This window comes from Anolis carolinensis, chromosome 4, assembly GCF_035594765.1.
Source record: "Anolis carolinensis isolate JA03-04 chromosome 4, rAnoCar3.1.pri, whole genome shotgun sequence".
Lineage (NCBI taxonomy): Eukaryota > Metazoa > Chordata > Lepidosauria > Squamata > Dactyloidae > Anolis > Anolis carolinensis.
In genome coordinates, this window is record NC_085844.1 from 151,321,582 (window position 1) to 151,346,457 (window position 24,876).

The window sequence follows — 24,876 nt, forward strand, 5'->3', positions numbered from 1 at the left end:
AGGATTGTCAGATTGAGAGTATCCCAGATTTCACAGCCCAGATTATTCCACATGGCCTGTTTTATTTGAAATGGCTTCATTTGAATTGTTTTAAAATTATTAGAAGAAATACTTTTATTTTAAAAAAGGTCTTAAATTTTCAAACATTCAAATACGCTCTGTAATTTGTAAAATGTGTCATCGCCTCAGGGGCCCTAGTGGGCTGAGGGGCAATAGGCAAGTACTTTGAAAATATGAATTAAGCCTCTAGATTGATATACTTCATGTGGACTATATTACCACTATTATTCTATATGTCCCTGGCTTTTCTGTTTTCACAGTTATCAGACAAAATATTGAGGGAAATTTCAGCTTTCCCTTGAACAACACATAAGAATGCAACATTGTTTCCCATTATTCATAATTATGAACCTGAACTGATTGTTCAGTTTTGTGGTTTGTTTTTTTTTCAGATTGAAAAAAATTATTTCACAAATCTAATCTGGTATTTAACTATTTCCTTATCTTTAATAATAATGTGTGCACACCTGTGTAACTGACTGTAACATTCTGTCAAATGCCTCAAAATTTAGAATGTTTATGGTTTTCATCCCAGTTGCAGAGGTGCATTTCAACATTCAAGCAAAAATTCCTAAGATATTGAAATTTAACAGCAACGTAAGTTGATGTGCTTCTGAAACTATCAACAGTGTCGACTTTATAAATCAGGATATCTTGCTGTATTAGGTATAGGACAAGATGATATCTTCTCTCTCATTCCACCAAAGCTAACCAGACTTGTGGTCGTATCTAATGTCAACAGGCTAGTGGCTTCTACAACTTGCAAGTACAGGTGATAGAACAGTGGACTCTATTGTATTTCTGTTCCATGTACCAAAGTTAATCAGACTGGTGGTTGCAAAGTTTAATTCTATAGTACTATGCCCTCTACTTCGGCTAATGACAGCAAATATTAAGGCATGCAAAGGAGGTGCCATATAACAGTTCTGTTCTTCAAAGGCCGTGATGTGCCCACATTCCTGTGTGCCTAATATGAGAAATAGCTTGCACAGCAAATGCAAAGTTTTCTTTTATCTTGCAACATTGGGGAGGACTTGCGACACAACAGAACGTTTTAAAGGAAAACATAGAATAACCCAGTGGTGTGATTGTAAGGTACACATAAATGTATCTACATTTATTTCTTATGAAGGTACATTGTTGGATGTCATCCTGGACTTTTTACCCTTTTACCTTCCTTAGAAGATAGCTTTGAGAGCTAGTTAGCTCAAAGAACCTTTTTTAAAAATCTATAATGGATTTCTTTTTACCACAATAAATATTTTGAACCTATAATTGTGACTCTGCAATCGTTTGCCATCCTAAGGAACAAAAGGTTATCCCAGCTCTTCACAGGTAAGTTTCTGCTGTTTGTGAAGTGTGCTTCTGGCACTCTGATATACAGCAGAGTCTCACTTATCCAACATAAACGGGCCGGCAGAAGCTTGGATAAGCGAATATCTTGGATGATAAGGAGGGATTAAGGAAAAGCCTATTAAACATCAAATTAGGTTATGATTTTACAAATTCAGCACCAAAACATCATGTTATACACCAAATTTGACAGAAAAAGTAGTTCAGTATGCAGTAATGCTATGTAGAAATTACTATATTTACGAATTTAGCGCCAAAATATCATGATGTATTGAAAACAAAAATGCGTTGGATAATCCAGAACGTTGGATAAGGGAGTGTTGGATAAGTGAGACTCTACTGTATTTTAAGGGGAATCACCCCAAGAGAGGGTTGTTTTTGAGTCTGAACTGCTCAATAGATTCCCAACATATATGCATGTGATCTAATAGAGTGATGGTTACCAACTTTGGTCTTCCAGGTGTTTTGAACTTCCGCTCCCACAATTCCTAACAGCTGGTGAACTGGGTGGGATTTCTGGGAGCTGAAGTCCAAAACACCTAGAGCAGTGGTTCTCAACCTGTGGGTGCCCAAATGTTTTGGCCTTCAACTCCCAGAAATCCCAACAGCTGGTAAACTGGCTGGGATTTCTGGGAGTTGAAGGTCAAAACACCTGAGCCCCACAGGTTGAGAACCACTGACCTAGAGGAACACCATTGGAGAAGATCTGGTTTAGAGTTTTTTCTGCATTTCTTTCAAATCACCTGATGCAGAGTACAAAAGCATGCCGAAGAGTATTATAATCAAGCTTCATACCTGGAGCATCATGAATTCCAACATAACTATCTGGTGTGAAGCAATCAGAATATTCCCCTAGTGATACAGTTACTGCCTAACACTTTTAAGTAAAAACAGATGTGTGCAAAATAATTCCCAGTTCACTGTACATGCTACGCAGCACACATTTGTTCTTCCAACACTCTGAAGCAGTGGTTCCCAACCTTTGTTCCTCCAAGTATTTTTGACATCAACTTCAAAGCCCCACCCAGCTTGAGTTTCAATCAGAAATTCTGGTAGTTGAAGTCTAAAACTTATGGAAGAACAAAGATTGAAAATTACTGCTTTAGCAATCATCCTATTATAAAAATGACTGAAGGAATCATTCTGTTCTGTGCTTCTTCCTCTCCATAAATTCTGGAATGGATAATAGGAGAAAAAAAGTATAATTGGAAATGGAGTACTCCAACCAAAAGAATCCATTAAATCAATTGTAATTAAACCATCATTTGGGCAGCTAGGGAGACACGCTGTTCCACTTGTGTTATGTGTGATCTGAAACATTTTTCCTATGAACTTGGATTGTGGAAAGATCATCCCAGGTACTAGTCTTTAACCATCAAGCAAAGCAAAAAGGTATTCGTTTATGACAAATTAAAAAAACCCCAAAAACCTGTCCCTGATAGAAAGCTCGAACTGGGAAACAGGAAATTGGAAATGCCAGTGCATAGATGCAAACTGGCCCAGAAATGATTGCTAAGAACTTTAGAAGCAGAATGCATCAAACTCAGGAAGCAGCAGAGTCACCAATAATCAATCAAACAAATAAACCACTTAGAAAAATAATGAAATATATTTTGAATGGAATGGAAAAACAGCAAAACATTTAATTTTAGACTTCAAAATTAGATTATATTTTACCCAACTGATTGCTACCTACATGAGACTTAAACAGAAGAGAAGCATGAGGATTTTTTTTTAAGTGTAAGGCCAAAGTTGATTAAAAGTATTTGAAAAAAATGTTTTCTGTGTCCTAAACTGGACATTCAAGTCCCAATACAGCCTACAGAAGAATGAAGAACATTTGGGTTTCTAGATACATTACAATACAATAGCCTTACCATAGGTCATAGTGCTAGGAATCGTTTTAGGTCTAAACATCCAGAGGGCCTTCTTCAGTGTTAAAATAGGATTTTCAGTGAACTACAAACTGTGCATAATTTCATGCATGGATGTGATTTTATTGTAAGCAACACTTTGTGCATAATGAACCCAGTGACACTATTGTGTAATAGACAATGTGGCTTTCAAAATAATGAATTCCTAATCTTTATCAATGCCCTATAGTACAGAGAGTATGCTATCTTAGTATATGTTTAGTTATCAGAATAGAGGCCTTTAAAAGCAGAGGCATGAGAATAAAAAAAAATTGTAAAACAGACAAGAGGGTGTCAATCATCAGCTTTAAAAATGTGACTGCTGAGCAGTGGATTAGCTTTTTCATTAACCATGTAAAAGGTACTCTATATTTGAAAACAGCATGACATTTATTTATTCCAAGCAAGGAACAATTATGTATATCTTCCCACAATACCTGTGCAGTCTTAAGATTTAAACAATTTAGAAATTTATTGAAATTTTTTTTAAACAAAAAAGGTACAAAATCAATCTGGAGAAAACAAACCATACATGCTGATCTTTATAAATAAATCCAGAAACCATTCCACTGAATTTTTTCCTTCAAATTCAAACACACACTTCTAGTATTTAAAGTACTGTTGGCACACATCTTTTTATACATAATCACTGTGAACTGTTATCCTTTAAGACCTAAATGGAGAATGATGGAGGGGAAAAGATAGCACTACAAAGTTTGCATTCACATTTTTGAGTCATTGAGCATCCAGGAATGTATGATTTAAGTGAAGAATGAAAAAAGGAAAGGAGAATAAGCCAAAACGTTTTCATACAGGCCATCTGAAAGTCTAGAAGGGGAGGGGAGAAGACATGCTCAAAAATATTTTTTAAGTTCAGTTAAATTCTCAAACATGTGTTTACCTGCAATGAAAAATAAGTCTGAAATGGAACACTTAATGGAAGGATCATTTCAATATGACACTGAGGCAATTTGTTATTACTGTGTGGAAATATTGCATCAAATATTTGCAGATGTCTGGGAGAGAAAGAAGAGGGAAGGAACTCTGTCTCAAACATTTGATCACTTCAGTGATGGGTTTCTAGTTCAAGGATTGTCCATTCCCCTTGTGGGGAAGAACAATCTTCAGAAGAAAAGCTTGCCACTGTGATGCTGGCTGAAGAGTCATCCAGTGGGGATATCAGTTCGGTCCATCTACTGAACGTGTCGATCTGTGCTTTACCCTGAGGTTGCGAACTGTCTCGCGCCAGAAACAGAGTCTGGTTGATAAGATATTGTGCTAAGTCAAGGTCTTCAGGAACAGAATTTTTGATGTCCATATTTGATTCCTGATCAGATAACAATTGCCTGAGAAGTGTCCAGTCCTGTTCTGCAAACTGTTGATCTTCAAAATCCATCCCTAGAATGTCCACTTCCGATTCCATCCTCTGCTCAAAAGCTTCCCCAACATCCATCTCGTATATTGGAGAAAGGGTTTTTGGAGGCCGATGCTCATACATGCAGATTTGTGTCAATCTCTCACAATCATCTATGTCTCCTGAAATAATTCATAATACTATACATTGTAAAAATTGCACGTTTTCCCCCTCAGCAGGGCTTTTGTATGGCATACTTAACTCAGTGCACCAGGAACAATACAACCCGAAAAGAGGTAAGGGGAAAAAAATGTTAACGGTGTACAAAGTTCACAAAAAGCCATGTTTTTGTTTATGTATTTCAAAAAATAAATGAACCAAAGTACGGCTTATAAATAAAGGTAAAGCAGCAATTACCGCTGGCAATTGACAATAAACCCCCATAATTAGAAAAAATTTCTGATACAGAAAATGACAAGTCATGTAAACCAACACTGAATATGCACATGTAATTCTAAAAAATAAATCACTAAACATGTAGCTTAAAATAGAAAGGAGCAGTACTGGAGGGGAGGAGAAAAAGCATAACCAAAAAAAGGACATGATCACTAGGCCAACAAATTAAGCCAAGTCAGATTCAAAAGGGGCAAAAAACAAATGGTTTATTCACAGGTTTATATTTAAAATATTGCACATGCAAAGGGCAGCTGCAAGCAAGAATAAGCAAACCAACAACAAAAAAAGAGTTACAACTTGAAAGGTCATCAGTTTGTATGGTTATTTTGGACACAAATTACTTCATAATAACTCTTGAGTACACAGATATTTTGAAAAAAAGTTCGAGGCACTCTGTATTGTACTTGGGAGATATTGAGCTGAATTCCTGTTTTAACAAAGACACACAGAACAGCTAGACAAGGAGTTACCAAACAGGGTGAAGCCAGCGATATGCCTAAATATATTAACTAGTTGTAAGCTGTTCATGAAAAAAAGTTTCCGCCCTGTCAATAGTTAGAGCTACAGCCATTCTGTAAGTGTTTCGGGGTACAAGCCAGCTCCCATTGAAACCAATGGCAGATAAGACTATGCCCCAGCTCTGTATAAAACAGAAAAACTGCAACAGTAACAAATATAGCTCTTAAGGTAAACAATGCAGAGCACTATTAGTTCAGAATATCAATGCACTTATTGCACACCCCACTTTGATATATATAGAAAGAGGGAAGGAGGGAGCGAGAGAGAAAGAGAGGGAGAGAAAGGAAGACATATATACTGTCCGCTAAAATATGATATTGTAAAATGTTCTATTGGGCCAAAAGTAAACTCAAGAGCAGGAACTGCACCCCAGGTTTAGTTCTGCCCAAGTCAAATATTCCCAGTTGCTCACTAGGCAGAGTTATATCATAATCGTCACTCTTCAGGGTAAGTTTTTTCTCTCTCCAAACACCAGCATTTAACTATATGACTGTTTTGATAAAAAAAATTCTAATATTTACTAGTGTTAAAGATTGAATCCCAGCTATAAAGCTAAAGTTCCACTAATACTTAACATCTTGAGGGACGTAACATTTTTATTTCTGTACGTTACCTGCAGAGAAAGCAGTGTCAACGTATTCAGTAGATGCTGGTTCACTCCCTTTCACGTGAGCTTCTTGAGTCAGTGAGTGATTCCTACTTGGCTCTACAGGTTTTGTGGAGATGTTCTTGTGTAATTCAGTATTATCTCTTTGATGAAGGTCCAAGTGACATGGTCTTCCTTGAGATTTTGTGTCACCGTCTGGAACTTTATTGCACTGAAATTCATTCTTCTCTTCATTTTTAGGGTTTTCTTTGTTTACTGTGGGAGTTTGGTTCTGTTCTACTGACATGGCTTTCTCTGTAGACTTCTGTTCTGTAACGGAAGGGCCCAAATTATCCTTCCCCTTTTGCTCTGTGCCACAAGGATGTGAAGAACAGCTCTCATTTTTGTCTGGCTGTTCCTTATTAAGCTCCTTACATTCCAGGAATCCATCCTCAATCTCTAAGGAATATCGTGAATAAAAGGTTTTGCCATGATTCTCATGGGAAACGGCATCAAATACATCAGAAGGTGTTGCAGCATCTGGGGGACACTGGAGTGGAGTGTGGGCCTCTCCACCATCATCAGATCCCAGTTCTTCACATTCATCCACTGAAAGCAATACAGATCGCTTAAAATTTTTAGTACCAGGGAATTCCTGACTTTCAGTATCATTTTCTGCTGCATCTTCAAATGCTAGATTCACTATTCCATGAAACTGCTGAACAGTAACTTCTGGAGGAGGCAAATTTTCCACAACATTTTCATGTTCAGACTTTTCATCTTCTGTTTCATCTGCTGAAGAGGAAACCTGATCAGCTTCCTGAGGAAATGGTGCCATGGCAAAACTGGGATTATTTCCCCTGGACACACCTCTTCTTTCACCTTTATGCAACCATGTTTCAGGCCTTTTTCTTGGGATCTCATCATCACTTGTAGAAATAACCCGGAAGAGGTCAGAGCTTTCCTTTTTCATTTTTACTTCTATTCTTAGACTAGTGTCATAGATTTTTAGCTCTTCCGGTGTACTTGTGTCACTACTGCTTCTACCAAGGAAATCATGGCACAACATAGTGCTACATTTTGAAATGCCTCTTTCATTTGATCCCTCATCGTCCTGAGAACCTCCAGCATCATAATCTTCAGATCTTGGCTTTATATCATCTGATGATGTTGTTGCACTACCTGTGTCTGATTCAGGGCTTTCTTTTTGGTCAAGTCCACCAGAACTCAAATTCCAGTGTTCTGGAAAAGGGGCCTCTGAGTTTTCATGGCTCTCAGGTGTTTCGGTGGTATCAGTGTCTTTAGAAGAGCATTTTTCAGCCACCTGTCCTACGAACGATTTTGAAACACCATCTGATTCTACTGTAGCAGACTGGGATTCTGTCAAGACAGACTTATCAGAGAACTCGTCAGCACTTTCAGATCCCACAACACAGGCCTTGGAAGACTTCTCGTCGCCGTGATCAGAGTTTGAACTATCATTGGCAGAAAACCTATTCAATGGATTATCAACACAGTTCATGCTCATTTCAGTTTCCAAGGTATCTTTTGGTTTATGGTCACCTAATATTGTTTGTACTAAAGGATCCTCAGGAAGTGTTTTGCATTTTAGTATTTCCTCAGTGGTTTGATTCTGATTAACATTTTCAAATGCAATGGTCTTGGTCTCCTGAACATGGTGCAATTCAATTGGAGAAGACTTTACAGTATTTTTATTTTTGGGAGATTCATCATTATTTTCATTCTCATGAACCTCATTTCCCATCTTTGCAATACAAGGATGTTCTAAATCTCTCTTGGAATGTTGCTCTTCAAAGACAATTAATTTTTCTGAATTGGATATGTTTCGCTTATCTATTTCAAGTGAAGACACTCCATTATTATTTTTCTTCCCTGGACTAGATTTGTTACTGCCATGCAGCTGAGTTCCCAGTGCTACAGAGTTTTCAGGTTTAGGGCTTGAAATTTTTTGCCGTTCTCCATGTATATTCTTCTGAACTGGTGACTCACTTCTGGATTGCTTGTGATTTGAAGATGGAAGCTTCAAAACAGGTTGACCTGTAACTGTTTTCTGTTTTGGGTCTTTATTGTTTCCCATTTCATTCTTCTTGGAATGGCTTTGGTTTTTGGCTGTTACTATTATTTTTGCAGTAGCTTTAGCTGAAGTGGTTTGAGGAGGCTTTGACCTTTTCTTTGATGTAGTTTGTTTCTCTGATTGCACAATGGATTTCTCTTCATTTTGTTTTGGAGAAAGCACGGACTTCTGTGGATTTAGTAAATCTCCTTGTGAACCTGATAAAACAGAAATTTTAAAGGTATGGGCATATAGCAAAGTGAATGATTAAGTAAGGCTATATATATATACCTTCAGTGTTTTATATAAGCTGGTGAAAATAAGGCTAATATTGTTTTCCCTGCCCCTTGTGAAAAAGAAAAACAACATAGAAGAAAAGCCTTCAAAATACATTTATATTCAAGCAGAAGAAAAAAAGTACAAAGTTAAAGTTGCTTCTTTGCTGAAGGTTATACACACACACTGTATAACCAGGGGGAACAACTCTTGGCTTTCCAAATAGTGAACTACAATTCCCAATCATCACTCACTATGGCTTTGTTGGCCAGGACAAATGGGATCTTGCAGGTCAAAAGAATCTGGAGGGACAAAAATCATGTATCCTAATATAACAATTTAACAGTCAAAAGTAGAACCATAGTTATGAGTGGGCCAAAGCATGGGCATGTCCAGATGTAGAAACTGCTATATTTGAAACATCATTCATTATGCTAAAAATGAATACTTGTGCAGTGCTATGATTACATTTATAATATTGCAATTGAAATTAGTTTTTATACTAACCCTGCTCCTGTTTTCAACCTACAAAATCATTCCTCACATTACTAAGTAAGGAATAAGGAATAATTTCTAGAACATGGATTAATACATATCCTTCTTACACAGCACAAATTATGTTTACAGTATCAGAATATGTTGTTGGACTAAATAGCCTTGTAGTCTCTTCCAACTCTTCAGGGATCAATTAATTCTACAGCTGTACTGAATCACTGAGATGACAATGAAGAAACTACATGTTCATGTCTTGGTGTAATGGATGGCAATGGCAAGTCAAATGGCAACACAGAAGGAAGAGGCATTGGTAGCAGGCAATTTAGGAATCGAGGAAAAGAGTAAAGGCAAGTCCATTGTAAAAGACAGGAATCTTTTTACATGATCAGATTTCATAACAAAATACATTTATTTCTTAATTGCTGTGCACACATCTTCCTTTGGGGAATGTTTTTTCCAAGGCTCAAACTACATATTCTTATGGACTTGCAATGTCTAGCCATTTTTATTATGGCTACCTGAAAGAATACAACTATCAAAGGCCCTATCTGCACTGACCATGAAATGCAGTTTCCAACTGGTATTGAAGAAAGTGGTTTTGCTGTGCAGATGATTACATAGGGAATCCTGGAAGCAGCTTGAGGCACAGATTTTGATTACATAAACCACAGAGCACTGATGCACATTAAGGAAGTTTTTTTGTGGGGGTCTGTTGTCTGGCCATCGCAGATTGAAGCTATCTTCAAACTGTATTAAATGGGGAGTGTAGATGGAACCTCAGAAATCTAACTAGATACTTGTTCTAAATGTAAGCATTCCTAAACACATTTATGGGCTTTTCCACACAGCATATAGTTTATTGCCACCAGATGTAATGATGACCACTGATTTGGCAAATTCGTGGAAGATTGGGTTGTTGTTGTCGATTGATTATGATAGTTATAGTATTAAAAACACTACGTATCTGAATACCAGCTATTACCTGTGTGTTTTTGCTTTCATCTGTGGTATATAAACAAGAGAGTACTAACATTATGTTTCCCAAATGTGACTAGTAGGATCAGAATGTTAGGCAGAATTTGAGCTTAGAAAGTGTGTACAGCATGGAACCTTAAGTCATCGAAATACCCATGTCTCTGACAAATTTGGAAGACATGGTGTGCAGAGAATCATCATAATATCTGTAGGCCAAACTGAACTAATTTCACTCATTCTGAGCTTACCTTGGCTTTTTGTAACACTTGCTGCATTCTTGGTTTTCTGTTGAAGTGAAGAATTGCCAATTTCATTTCCTTTTTTCTTCAAAACTGCTTGTGGTGTATGTTCATTGTTGCCCTTCCCACTGCATTTCTTCATAATGCTAAAACAGAAACCAGTGCTTAGATTATTAGCTGGCCTCAATATCTAGGACACATGCTGTTTATGTTTTTCATGCATGGATGCAAAATGCTTCCTAAACAGTACCTTTTTGGACAAAACTCTCACAATCCCCCAAATAAATATGACCAGTGGCTGCAGTTCTGTGAGTTATGGTCCAAAAATAGACTTCCTCCAAGCACCATCCCAAAACCATAGCATAAAACATATCAGTGGAGGGAAATGCATTGTTAACAAGCACTCCATTTCTCATTCTCTGACATTTGTGCTCACACATTTAAGCACTACAGTCAGAATCCTGTATATTTTAACAGATGCAAAAGAGAGTTTAAAGTGATCTATAATAAAGCTTACAGAATTATATAACACAGAACCATATCTAGGGCAGAGATGGAAAATGCAAAACTCTGGATGATATTGCACTGCAGTATCCATAATTCCTCATGTTTGACTGTACTAGATGAGCCTGATTAGAGCTGCAATCCTATATCTAGACTGGGGTGGGTCATACATGCCCCACCCCGATCTAGGTGTCCACAAATTTTTGGTTCCATGTACCAGCTAATCATCATCTGTAGTTTCTACTAATCCCTCCACTGTATCTCAGTCTTCTGGTTTATGTAGATGTGTGATCCTATCTATATTTGTGCAGGTTAAGGGAATTTTAAGGAATAGAAGAAGGATGCATACATTATTTTTATTATTAATAATAATAGCAATATTCTGCTTTCCTCTGTTAAAGGACTCAAAGCAGCTAAAATAGCATTAAACATAGAACTATTAAAATAAATAGTTAAAATCCCACAAAATCACTTTTAAAACTATTACAATACATAAACACTCCACAGGACCCTCTGACTCATTCTCAAACTCTTTTTTCAAAGCCTTCTAGAATAAAAAAAATTAGCCTGCCATTGGAAGGACAACAGGGAGGGTTTCATTCTAGCCTTCATAGGCAGAGAGTTCCAGAGTTGAGGGGCAACCACCAAGAAGGCCCGCTCTCTTGTTCCTACCAACTAAGCTTGTAACGGAGTGGGACCAAGAGAAGGTCTTCTCCTGAACACCTCAGGGCCTGGGCAGGTTGGTACAGGGAGATATAATCTGCCAATTAGCCTGGACTGAGCTGTATAGATCTCTATAGGTCATAACCAGCACTTTGAATTGCATCCAGAACCAGATTGGCAGTCAATTGAGGTGTTGCAACAGGGAAGTTGTGTACTCCCTGTAGCCAGCCCCGGTTAACGATCTGGCTGCAGCTCTTCAGACCAGCTGAAGTTTCCAAACATTCTTCAAAGGCAGTCCCACATAGAGTGTATTATAGACAGTAATCCAAACAGGATGTAACTAAGGCATGTAACACCAGAGCCAGACATGATGTCTCAAGGAATAGGTGCATTTGGCACACAACTTTTAATTGTGCAAAGGCCCTCCTAGCCAGCACAGAAACCTGGACCTCCAGGTTCAATGCCAATTCCAGGAGGACCTCTAAACTGCGGACTTGTGCCTTCAGGGAGAGTGTAACCCCATCTGGCACAGTCTGGATTCCTATTCCCGGAGCACCTCTGTCTTGTCTGATTTAAATTTTAATTTGTTTGCCCTCAATCAGTCCACTGATGCATCTGATGTGTTTTTATAGCCCTAGTATATGAATGCTTGTTGATCTTTTTTAACAACTCAGAAAGAGAATATGTTTCTGGTTACCATGGAGTGAGGATAGAAAAATTACCTGTTGTCTTGGGGTTACAGATATTTTTCACTTTAAACATGAACTGGGATATAGATTATGGAACTAAGAAACACGTTTTAACCATTTAAACATTATAGGTTTCATTTTCAATTCAGAAATAAAACCTTAATATAGAAATACTAGCAGTCCAACTTCAAACAGACCTGTTCACTGGACTGTTAGCCTCCAGGTCATTAGCATGTTTTTTAGGAGGGGTTCCATTCACCATCTTTAAAGCAGATTTGGTTTTCAAAGCTGTACAATGAAACAAAAACAGGATTAGCAAAAGACCTGTGAACAATGTCTTTTAAAATCTTTCTTGTGTTTTAGTTTTACACCTTTATTTTTAAATTAGAAAAAGAAAAAGGGAAATTAAATAGGATGTCTGAGTATTCAAATTCCTTCTAGTCTAGTAACCACAAATCACAAAGAGCTGATTTTAAAAAATGCCCCAGGGGAATTTAAAAATGGATTATTGTAGATGACATATACAAATTGGAAGAAGGGAAAGAGATGAGCTTTTTATCTGCAGCTGTTAAAATATTTGCAAAGCGATTTTTCAAAGTGCAAAGGTTCTGCCCATGTGCCTGTCCATATTTACCTCTCTAACCTGCCCTTTAGAGTATAATTAAATATCAAAAGTGAAAAATTGAGGTCAATTGCAACCATTTCACACTGTTTTTTTTCTTTTTAAAGCATTGTTCCGAGTTCAGTGTCTCATCTCTGAAGTAAGTTTGAAATGAATCTACAGTTATTACCTGTGTGTTTTTTGCTTTCATCTGCAACTTTTTCCTCTTTGGATTCATCCAGTTGCTCAATAGACATCCGAAGATCTGTGCTTGAATTGTTTGATTTACTTAGTGTTTCAGTTTCCTTTACAGTGGTCTTCTTTAAAGGTTTTGCTTTAATGTGTATATTTGAATTTCCAGGAAGTACTTTTGGCCTCGCCCCTGCTGTTTTACCTTCTTGGTTTTTTAAGGCTTTGCCACTTCCTGCATTTTTATGGCCACTAGTGGATAATGACCGGTCAGAATCCTGTTTTGTAAGTAAGCCTTCCGTCTTAGTATTTCCATTGTTTTCAGTTTTTGGCTTTATCACAGCTCTAGCTTTTGGTGAAGGCATTTTCTCCCCCATTTTGGACTCTTTTGTCATCTTACAAACTGCTTTTTTAGTGTCTTTCCCCTTTAAATCATCATGTTTCAAAGTCTTATTAGTGCTGTTCCTGTTGGTAGCCGATGTGTGTCCAGATGCTCCTAATCCATCGGATTTCATTTTATCCTGATTAGTAGAGGAACCACCCCAACTGTTTTTCTTTCCGTCTGCTCTCCAAGCAGTATGATTTATACCAGAAGCATCAGTAATACATCTGTTTAACTAGAGAAGAAAAGATGATAAATCATAAACAAGTGGGAAGGTTACCATTACTTACTGTGGGAAATTATTCATATCAGCATGAATCTTAACCTTGAACACAGCACTTGAATAAAATGTATTCTTCCCACCCTTTATGGCATTTAAAAATAATATATTTCTAGTCTCGGCATCTTAAGGTTACAACATTAAGCACACTCACCCAGGAGAAAGCTCCATTGGACATAATGAAAGTAACTTCTGAATAAATATGCATCAGGCTGCACTAAAAACGAGTTTCTAGCACTCTCTCAAGAATGGCAAACCAAAAACAGAATAGAAAGGCATAGGGCTAAGTGTAAGGGAAATCTGCAGATTTGATTTTCAGTAACTGTGGTCATCAGGAGAAAAATGGTAATTTACTCTGAGTTATTGTGAATATAACATACGTATGTTTTTTTCCTGCTAAGTGAAAGGCTGACATTTGCTCCTACAAGGAAAAGGAAGGTTTTGCACTTAGGAATGCCAATACAGCAGAGAATATATTAGACTTTTCCTGACAATGGGTTATCTAGTTCTCATTCACAGGGATAATGAAATAGGCGCTTTTATGTGCTCATGAACAAAGTACACTCTCCGCATACTCTCTGAGGCTGGAATGGGAAGTGCAGCATCAGATTCCCCTTTAGTGGTTCCTAGGGCTCCCACATAATCCCCAAATCCCCAAGTTGCATCCTATAAAAATAATGGCTAATTTTTCATGGAAAAAATGTGAAAAATACTTTCCAACAATCATAAAAAAACAGTGATTTGCTTATTTCATCCCACTCAACAGGAGAATATCAAATTAAAAATGGCATCACATACTTTGCCATAAACATGGGACTGGGGCCCACTAGTGGAGGTGAGGACACACAATGTGTTAGTTGCCCATTGCAATCATTAGATAACACAGGCTTTGCACAGCAAGCTGGATAACACGCTTCTATGAAATGCAACATCAGAGGTCTATGCAAGAAACAGAATGCAAATTACTGCAGTTTCAAACATAATGTAGGTTAAAGCATTAACACTTGCTAAACTAACCCCTTTACACAAACAAATAGTCCAATTTTATGAAACAGAAGTGAAAACTACAATATCAAGCCGTTCACAGATGGACATAAGCTCAGCTAAAAATATATGGCAACAACAATTACTGAAATTAGCCTTCAATCGCTACTAAATACAAGACACAATATAACTGCACAGCATTTTGAATAAAGTGTTTTAATAATGACATACAGCTCTCCTGTATGTTTTATTATGTGTCTGATTTATAAAGAAACACTGTGATTTTTTACCTGCGAACTAGTGAAAATGGGCTTTTTGGCAGGTCTTCTATCATCGCCTTTGTCAAAAGCAGCTGTATAAGAAAAGCACACCCTTTAGAAAATATGAGAGGGAAGGGCTAGAGAGAAGAACACCACATGGGACTGAAATTTGCTGTAGAATAGTCAGAGCAACATTTGAGAAGAAGGCAAACGTAAGAATACAGATGACCAAAACAGGATGGATGATATTATATTTTAAATATTTGAAACTTTAAATGGCCCTTTACATTGTTTCTATGAGTATCCATACTCCTCAGATACAAGTAAGTTACTTTACTAGTCATTACACCTGAGCACATGACATTCATTTAATACAGAGTAAAGGTCCTTCCCTTCTTCCCTGTTCAGTGGGCTTTGTCCAAAATTATACACCTGCAATTCCAACCTTCATTGAAAAGTGAAGTGCCCTATACAAGCGAAATCAATTTGATTTTGGTTTTGCTCGGGTCATATCACACTTGGACAAAAACACTACTCAGCACATATAAAGTTTGCAAACAGAACATGCTTGAATGAAACTCCCAGATATGGCAGAGTAATGAAGCTTCTGCAGTGCTACAGCTTATGTAACCCATACACAACAGATGCAAAGGCAAGAATGCACTTTATACACAATATCCGTTGCCACCCTATATATCAGCCTGAAAGAGCAACATAAAGCTTTTAGCTCCATCAGTTCTATGAGCAATTGCATTAGTTACTTACATATTTAATGAATCTGTGATCTACAGGAGTCAATTATACCCCCTTTCCCTCAAAAAGGATACTTGCTCCACTAGATTCCTCAGTGAGGTTTTCTTCCGTTAAGGAAAGCCGTGAAACAGAAAAATGCATAGAGGGTGATTCTTCCTCTATTTATTTGCTATTACCTTTTAAAAAGCTAGAATCCTGTGCAATCTCTAAATGAGAGCTTCTTAAAATTATGTGCATATACAGTTGAAGATAAGTTCCTTAAGAGAAAGGCATACAATCCTACACAGTGTTTCTCTGGGCATTGCAATTAAAATGAAGAACCTATCAATCTCTTAAAACTGCAAATACAGATTTATTTTTTTGAAGGAAAGACACTAGCTTTGCAATTGTGGAATCAGTTACTGTATCACATTTATTGACCCTCTTATGAAGAATTTCTTAAGATGATAGAGTTCAACATTTCAAAACCCATTCTGTTTTGGACATGGCTGAGCCAGCATTTAGGCAAGCAGCATGCAAGGGTATGTTAATAAGCAACTGCAGCCTTAGCAATTTAGTTTAGTGCTCTTTGAGATTGTGAAAAACCCCTCCTTGTTTTTATTACACTATTATTTACGGCTTCCCAAATGCTTGGCAAAATGCAGGTAATCCTGAGTATGTGGCATCTTTTTCCCTGACAGGAAAAAACCCTGCATAACCACAGCACAGATATTCAAGCAATGCCTTGAAGCCATTTTTCAGGTACTTCATCTGCAAGATTTCATGCCATACATTCAGAAACAAAAAGGGAGGGGGGGGGGAGAGAAAGTGGACAGAGCAAGATTTCTTTTGTTTAGACACAGATCCCTGTGCTTAATTTTTAGAGGCAGCACACACCTAATGAGTCACAAAGCCATAAACCCTTTTTATTTAATCTCAAATGAAATTTGTCATTAAGCAACCACAACGTACAATGCAACCTAAAATCCTCCAGCTGCTACATGCATTAACGCAGTAATCAGCTCTGGAGAGAATCCCTTCTGCAACGGCAATGTGCTCTTTAAAACCCCATTGCAAAATTTTAATCATTCTAAGTGCAAACAAAAAGGGCAACCTATCTGTTTACATGGTTTCTACATATCTGCAGCTAATAACAGACAACCAGCACTGTTTAAAATAGGGAGATGTGCAGCCTCTTGGCTTCCATGCTTGAATCTGTCAGAGTAAATTATTTTCACAATTTTAATTCTTACATAATATTTGACAGCAGAAGACCCATAGACGCATTCTTTCAGCTCTCATTAATTACCAGATCCTATTAACATGCTTATTATGGGAACAGCTATTATCAAAGTGTTACGCGACCGTCCGCTTGCCTACCTGCTTCTATTCGCCGTTGATCGTCTAGCTCCAGCAGCTTCCAGCTCTCTGTGTGACGAACAGCATAAAATGACTGAACCAGGAAGATCCAGAGCTTATCACGCAGAGCCTGGATCTTGCACGTAAACCCCTGTGTTCAAGTAAGGAAATCAGCAGCTGGAAAGAGCCACATTGTCATAGCAACCAGTCATTATTCCTCATAGAATCTACTTACTCTTTAAGCTAGATCAATGATGTCATCACTGAGATTTTATGATTGCTGAGTGGATGTGGATGAGGTTTGCAAAGGCCAATTGTCCTGCACCATAATTTTGCACAGCTTGAAACCAAACCACTCCCACAGAAGCTGTAGCTCATAGAACATCAAGCATCTCTCTCCCCTCATTCCATTTTTTTTGCGAACAAATCTCTTCACAGCTTTTTACTCTTGGCTATGTCACTACAAGGTCAAATCCTCAGGGGGCCAATAATGCATCTGATTAAATTTTCATTACTCTTCCTGAATAAGTCAACAATGGGGGAGGACCATACTAGCAGAAAAACAATAATGTGTCTAATTTGGGTTTTCCAAAAATATTGTGATGCCAAATTTAACAACCTGAACTCTGCCCAGTGCCCACTGGGCAGGATATCATTAATTCTATCTTGAGAAAACATGTTTCATCCCTTAAGACTGAAGAAATGCAAAAACATGGTGGTTTCATTAAAGGAGAGTGAGATGCTAATGACCTTTGCTTTTACTAGCACAAGGTAGTCTTCATAAATATTGAAAGAATTCATACAATCCTCAGTATACAATGACAGTAACCAAATTCATTATTTTCTGTTGTTAATTACTCCTCAGAGAGTGACTACACCACCCCAAGGACATATTTTAACAAAGTAAAATACCTTATCCCAAGTCTATTTAATATTCTACTGTGTTTTTTGATTGACTGTACATCTCAAATTCAGTTCTCTGGTGTAGCTGTATCCAGGCGCTCTTTCATAGTCTCAATGTCCCAGTCCTGAAACTCTAAATAAGGGAGCTCCACTATGCACACTGGATGCCCCGATTCAGACTTCCTACTCCAATAGCTGAGCAGTAAAAGAACAAAGATGCGGAAAGAAAAAAACTGAACAGCCCCAACTAAATAGGGATCTCAGATAATCGCATCTTACCTAACCTTACTAACAAGAATTGTCAAGAGCCTAATGTGACACCTCTGATATTTAACTGAAGTGCTCTGCCACTGAGGGACAATTTGCATGCCACAAGGATGATAAACACTGAAAAAATGTCAAGGGCCTATATGTTACTCCAACCCAGGGGTTCCCAAACTAAGACCTATGGGTCGGATGTAGCCCTCCAAGGTCATTGACCTGTACTCCACACTAAACTTTAGACTTAGAGGTTATTATTTATTTATTTATTTATTTCAGACATTTACATCCTGTCCTTCTTAACCGCCCCGCCCCCCGGGGGGGGGGGGGCGCTCAGGGCGGCCTCACAATCAGCAACCATTAGATGTCAAGAAACATAATATTTAAAATAATTACAATTAAAACAAATTAAAACATCCATTTAAACATCCATTTAAAAAGCGCAGTTCAAGTCATAATCTATGTCTGTCCATTATCAGTCAATCACTTTTACTATTAATGCTGCGTCTGCTGCTCAAATGCCCGGTCCCACAACCAAGTTTTAAGTTTTTTATGAAAGGACAGGAGGGAGGGAGGCAACCTGATTTCATTAGGGAGGGAGTTCCACAGACCGGGGGGAGGGGCACCACTGAGAAGGCCCTGTCTCTCGTCCCCACCAATCACATTTGCAAAGGTGATGGGATTGAGAGCAGGGCCTCCCCTGACAATCTTAGGATTGTCCTAAGTCTGAAATGACTTGAAGGCACACAACAACAGCAATCCTAATTAACTTGACTATCTCATCAGCCAAAAGCAGGCCCATACTTCCCATTGAAATACTGGTAAGTTTATGTTGATTAAACTTTCCAGCTGATTAAACTTACCAGTATTTATATATAAAAGAAAAAGCCCTACTAAATGGATGGGTGAGTGGGATAATCCTTAAAATAACCTTGTAAGGACTCAGTGTGCAGAATGTTGAATGTCTGCAGGGAAAAATCAACAGAAATATGCAGATGAGGTATAGTCTTGCAGATAGGTATGGAAGCATTTCACGCAGCATTTTGTTTCATGTGTCACTGCTGTATCTATCTGCAAGAATATAAATGGCCATGGCCTACTTTCACCTTCTCTGAGAAGGCAATTTTTTGTGTTCAGGGATTTGTTCTGTAAATAAACACAACAAAAAGGAAACACATACAAAAATAACAGTAACTTCCAACCGTTAAATAATTTTCCACTTCAGTTTTACAAGACTTACCCCCTCCTTCACATTTGAAGAAATTAATAAAGCATCTAGAGCCATAAGTAGACAGCAACTATTTTCAGTGGTAATTCCCTTCTGAACTGCTTCAAACAATTGATCGAGGAGCTCAGGTTTGCTGCTCATGGCCTGGGCCTAGAAGACACCATTAGAGAAACTGCCCATTGAAACCATAAGGTAATGCTGTTTGATGGCAGATTTACTTTCTTTTAATATATAGGCAATACTGCCTTATTATTTTCCCTTGTTTTCATGCTGAGAAAAAGCATCCAGGACAGCAATATGTTTCAAGCAGTAGCCAGCGAGAGGTCCTTGAGAAACTCATCAGGAGGATACAGTGGTATTTATCATCAAAGATTTATTGCTGGAATTGTAGTGGTATTTATGTATTACCTTTTTATCTTGCCTTCCCACTAAAAAATATTGCTCAAGCAGTGAACAACACTAAAAATAAATTATTTCGCTTCCTCATCAAAATCATTAAAATTATCAAGAAAGCTCAAGAAACATAGCATTTCATCTGTGCTGGTTTCTAAAAGTGAAATGCTTGCCGAGCTTAAATTATTTTTTACTATGTACTTTCAGACTCTGCTGGATCCCTTTCCTTTCTTTTCAGCTTCTATCACTACATGGATAATGGAAGATTAGCAGTGCAATCATACACCCACAGACGTATTTCTACAAACCTCTACCACAAAGCACAATATACAATAAGGTATGTTCTGAAAAATTATCTTGTTTCTACTATGCATATCTTTTAGCTACTGAGAGTGCTTTTGGAGTAGTGCTCCCTAAAGCCCTACTTCCAGGGAAATGCACTAAGAAAAAAGTGGAATAAAATGAGGGCTGTAAAGGATGGGAAGGACAGAGCAGAAGAATCTGCAGTAGCAAGGACCTCAACAGCAACAACTCAATATGAAGGGGAAAAACTAATTTTCTATCTTCCTCTTTTTCAAAAAAACCCTCAGATGCTAGACACCAAGCCCGACTATTACTGACATTTATTATTGCACATCCGAATTTTTTCAGCCTGCACATAACTGTACTACTGACTTATGCTCCCAACTCTGTGCTTCTTGTTCACTCAACTTTCTTCTGAATATAATTCCAGCACTTTTATTATAAACAGCAACATCAGTTCAATTTTGACCCTTCCCTTCCACATAAGAGTTTACAGTGGATAACCATTCTACATGAAAACACATAGTTTAAATGAGAAGCTACAAGTATGTACAAATCTAAAATCATGAATTACACACATCTAAATTTCCAGTATTTAAAACCCAGGATTACAATTATCTGCTATAATATATAATATCATACAATATAATAAAAGAAACATAAATGAGCAGCAAAGGCACATTAAATGCTCAATCCTCAAATCCCTGTATAAATAAATTTAAATTATCATCTCATAAAAGGTGAAAGAGGGGATTTGGGGACAGACGCCTGGATTTCCGATGGAAGGAGGGCTTCCATAACAAGGCACCATGCACAGAGCTTCCCCACCTGATCTTATATGCAAATGTATCCCAAACTGCTTAAGGTTTTCTGGTTTGTGCCTACTGCCTAGTCAGTGAGTTCTCACTGCTCCTATCACCATCCAGACAACAGTATGTGGACCATCTATAGAAGTCCCATTGAGACTGTATTGTGATAGTCCATTCAGATGTTATCAGAGTATGGATTAGTGTGGCCAGATTATCCTGATTCTGAGTATTTTCTGAAAAACAGACTTATTTCAACATATCACAGTTTCATTTTTTTCAAAATCCTGAATGCATCCTTCTAATACTTTATGTTTTAGGGAAGAAATAGGCTGCACTAATTAAATTACACAAAACATTGGTTCTCCATAAGAATAGGCTGATGAAAATACGATAATTTGACAATCTAATTATCATTCCTCAGAAGACCACATCCAGGCATATCTGCTTGTTGAAAATAGTTATATCCAGAGTGGTTGACAAAAATTAAAACTTTCAGGGTATAAAATAAAATACTTTTTAAACAACAGCTAACAGCTAGAAAATTTAAATCTTTCATGCCAACCAAACAGTTCTCAACCTGCCTGAAATAAAGTGCACCCTTCAGTCTTTCTTGAAAATGATCCAAGTGCCAGAACTTTTTAACCTCAAGAAAGGATCTTTCATTTAGAAGTTATATGGCCAGTCTGTTAAAATGGTGCTTAAAATAATATACACTGTAGACACTAAAAACATTGTTTAAAAATCAAAACATATAAACAAATCAATCAATATGTTTAGTTCTGGACTCCTTGTTTTTCAATGTTGTTAATCTGGAAAAAATGGCAAAATAAATTACAAATAAATAAAATTGACCCTTTCCCACTAGAAACATTGGAAAATAAGGACAAAACACTCACAAATCTAATTAGGGCACTGAAGGAAATCGGTTTCAAAAGGATTGGGGACATCATGAACCCCAAAGGAGAAATATTAAAGTGGGATAAAATAAAAGATAAAAGGGAACTGGATAGCATGGTTAGGTCTGTCCAGTAAAGCACAGGCCATGAAAAGAAGAGAAGTAGTTGAAACCCCACTGGATAAAATAATTAAAAGGAAAATAGAAATAGATAAAGGAATAACTGGGCTATTGTATGATGTACTAATCACATTAACTTACAATACAAAAATAACCATTATAGATAATTGGAAACAGGAAAAAAACTTCACTGAGAAATTAATTGGAACTTGGATTGACAATATTCATAAAATTAAACATATAAGGATTAAAGAAACCCAAAGGAAAATTATATCTAAATGGTATAGAACCCCACTACAAGTAGCACATATAATGGGAAATACTTCAAATAAGTGTTGGCATAACTGTGGGGAAATAGGTACATTTTCCCACATGTGGTGGGACTGTAGAAAAATTCAGAACTTCTATAGGAAAATAAGAAAAATAATGGAAGAAATAATAGGGAAAGAATTAATTTGGGACAAAGCTAGATACATGTCTCTCACAGTAAAGCTAAGGGAAGATAACAATAATTGGACAGAGATTCTAAAATATATGACAGCCGCAATGCAAGCCACAATAGCCCGAGGATGGAGGGATGATACAAAATGGGATGTAGAAACCTGGTGGGCTTATATATCAGAATATATAATTAACGATTTCATCATTCAAAAGAAAAATATATATACAAATAGCCTAAAAGATCAAGACTGGTTAAGGAAATGGACGGTTCTAATCGACAAAATAGACGGAGACGAAAGATACCGCACCTTGAACCAGGCGTTCCACACGATTAAACTGATGTATTGACAATTTTGAATGGCTGTTCCAGGGGGGTGGGGGTATGGGGGGAGGGTGGGGGTGGAGGGTGATACATTTCTAAGGACTGTTTATAATGTCATTTAAGAAATAGTTACCTTTGGAACAATGTATACTGAAATAAGTTATGTATGGCTAAAATAGTTAATTGTTATGATGTATCAAAGAAATAAAAAAAAATATTTTTTTAAAAAAAAGACTCAAGAAAGAACATGTCCAGAGGAGGGCGACTGAAATAGTCTGGAAACTATGCCATGTGAGCAGTGGCCTAGAAAGCTAAATAAACTTGGCTTGGAGAAGAGAAAATTAAGAGGTGACATGATAGCCATATTTAAATATTCTGAAAAGATGTCATATTAAAGATGGAACCAGATTGTTTTCTGCTACTCCAGATACTAGGACACGGAACAATGGATTCAGACTACAGAAAAAAGAGAACTTCCTGATAGAAAGAACTGTTCAACAGTGGAATCCACGGTGGAATATCCTTTTCTGGAGATTTTTAAACAAAGGCTGGATGGACATCTATTGGGAGTACTTAGATTGTGTGTTCTTGCATGGCAAGAAGTTGACTTGGATGGCCATTGTGGCCTCTTTGGACTCCATGTTTCTATGATTATATAATTCTACAAAAGCATTTTTAAATAAAGGTTTTTAAAAAAGATATTTTAACAGGTTGTGTGCTATATTTCTCACCTTGAATGTCCACTGTAATGTGGTGGTGGAGGGGGATATGAGAGTGTCAGAGAGACTGAGAGTAATGCTATTAGGAAAGGAGGCTCTATCAACAGTCTAGATTGCAAACAGGGTCATCCAAGGCTCAAAATGAAGACACTAATTAAGATGTATTTAACCCCTAGTAGTACAGGATAGTTCCAATGATGAGGGCATCAGAGGTATTCCAATGAGAAGCAAATGAGTAGGAGTAGTACTGGGTGGTGACACTAATGGAGAATCTTATTGAGAAAATGGCAGTGACACTGCCACTAATTCTTGTTAGTACTATGCAGAAGAGGGCAGTACTAAACCACTTTTGAATGTTTTTGACACCTTGAAAACCTTATGCTGACCCCATAAAAAGCCCCCAGACCACCAGCCAAGCAATTAAACAACACTACATGCCGTTTTTTCTTCTCTGTCTGTTGTATCTGATTCTAAAAAACCTGCTGAATGACAGTTGAAAGAGAAGCAAAGACCAATGAGACCTGGTATATTAACAGAGTTGATGGTATCTTACTTTCCTTCTCCACAAGTATATTTCAACAGCTACACAAAGCCAATGCTATGAGATTGTTTATTGTAACACTCGTATGTTTTAGTATTTTTGTTACCTGTAACAGAGTAGAAAAGTTTTCACTTTTTATTATTTCTGGAAAGTTCATAACCATAAATGCTATACACTCTTCTTGAAGCCTAGATGCCAGAGCAAGAGCCGATTCAGTCCATTTCACCTGGGGAAGACTACCAAGTAAGTGGTTGGCTTCCATCAGAACATGGGCTGCATTCTGCGGGTTCTTAGAATAAAACAATACATAGGTGCTCTGATAAGTATTAGATACAAAGTTTTGCATTATTCTTCCATAAATATAAGCTACAAGAATCAAATAGACATTTCTCACTTCAATTACAATTGGATTTTTTAAACATTAAATGTTCTCAGGGAGAGTCAATAAAAATGTAAAATAAAAGCAAATCTACCTCACGTGTTCATTGTTTTTTTTTTTTTTTTTAGCAAAACACAAATCTTCTGGAATCTATGCTTCCCCAAAGTGGGAGGAATACTTAATAAGGATAGAAAGCTGGAACTGAAATAAATTTGACTGTAATTGCAGGTGAAAAATCTGAGCCCAGACTGAAATCACTCCAGGTCTTTCTAAAGCACTAGTATAAATGAGAATTTTATTTATAATTAATAGATAATAGATAAGGCAGGTATTTACCACAAATACGGCCTCAGCTGATAGTGGCCCAAAATACCCCCACAACAGATTATAGGTTATGTCTTAAAGCATGTCGATATACCACACAACCATTGTACATCTTATTCTTCTTTTAGGCTAGAACTCTCAAATCTGCATTTGTCTAAGGTTTATATGTTCGTGTTTGTGTCCAGAGGATGAACACAAAGCATGGAAGTGTAGTACACTGCCTCAGCTACATAACAAGGGATGAAAAAGTCCCCAGTTTAATTCCTACAGAACATGGATAGTCTGGTAGACCTAA

At 37.3% G+C, this 24,876-nt stretch overlaps 1 protein-coding gene and 1 long non-coding RNA gene across 2 annotated transcripts in view; one reads left to right on the forward strand and one right to left on the reverse strand.

Moving 5' to 3' along the window:
* Window positions 1–3,773: 3,773 nt before the first annotated feature.
* Window positions 3,774–24,876, reverse strand: part of btbd8 (BTB domain containing 8) — an 85,424-nt gene continuing 64,321 nt past the window's right edge. Inside the window, exons 10-18 of the mRNA XM_008109245.3 lie at window positions 23,985–24,167; window positions 19,348–19,485; window positions 16,965–17,094; window positions 14,883–14,944; window positions 12,948–13,563; window positions 12,354–12,444; window positions 10,310–10,446; window positions 6,269–8,533; window positions 3,774–4,862 (exon numbers count right to left, since the gene is read on the reverse strand). Coding sequence (XP_008107452.2) covers window positions 4,393–4,862; window positions 6,269–8,533; window positions 10,310–10,446; window positions 12,354–12,444; window positions 12,948–13,563; window positions 14,883–14,944; window positions 16,965–17,094; window positions 19,348–19,485; window positions 23,985–24,167 — 4,092 coding nt within the window. The 3' untranslated portion in view covers window positions 3,774–4,392. The remainder of the gene's footprint in view (window positions 4,863–6,268; window positions 8,534–10,309; window positions 10,447–12,353; window positions 12,445–12,947; window positions 13,564–14,882; window positions 14,945–16,964; window positions 17,095–19,347; window positions 19,486–23,984; window positions 24,168–24,876) is intronic.
* On the forward strand, window positions 19,477–23,319 carry LOC134298314 (uncharacterized). The gene is made up of 2 exons (XR_010005328.1): window positions 19,477–20,065; window positions 22,852–23,319. It is a non-coding gene; the product is annotated as an uncharacterized LOC134298314 (long non-coding RNA).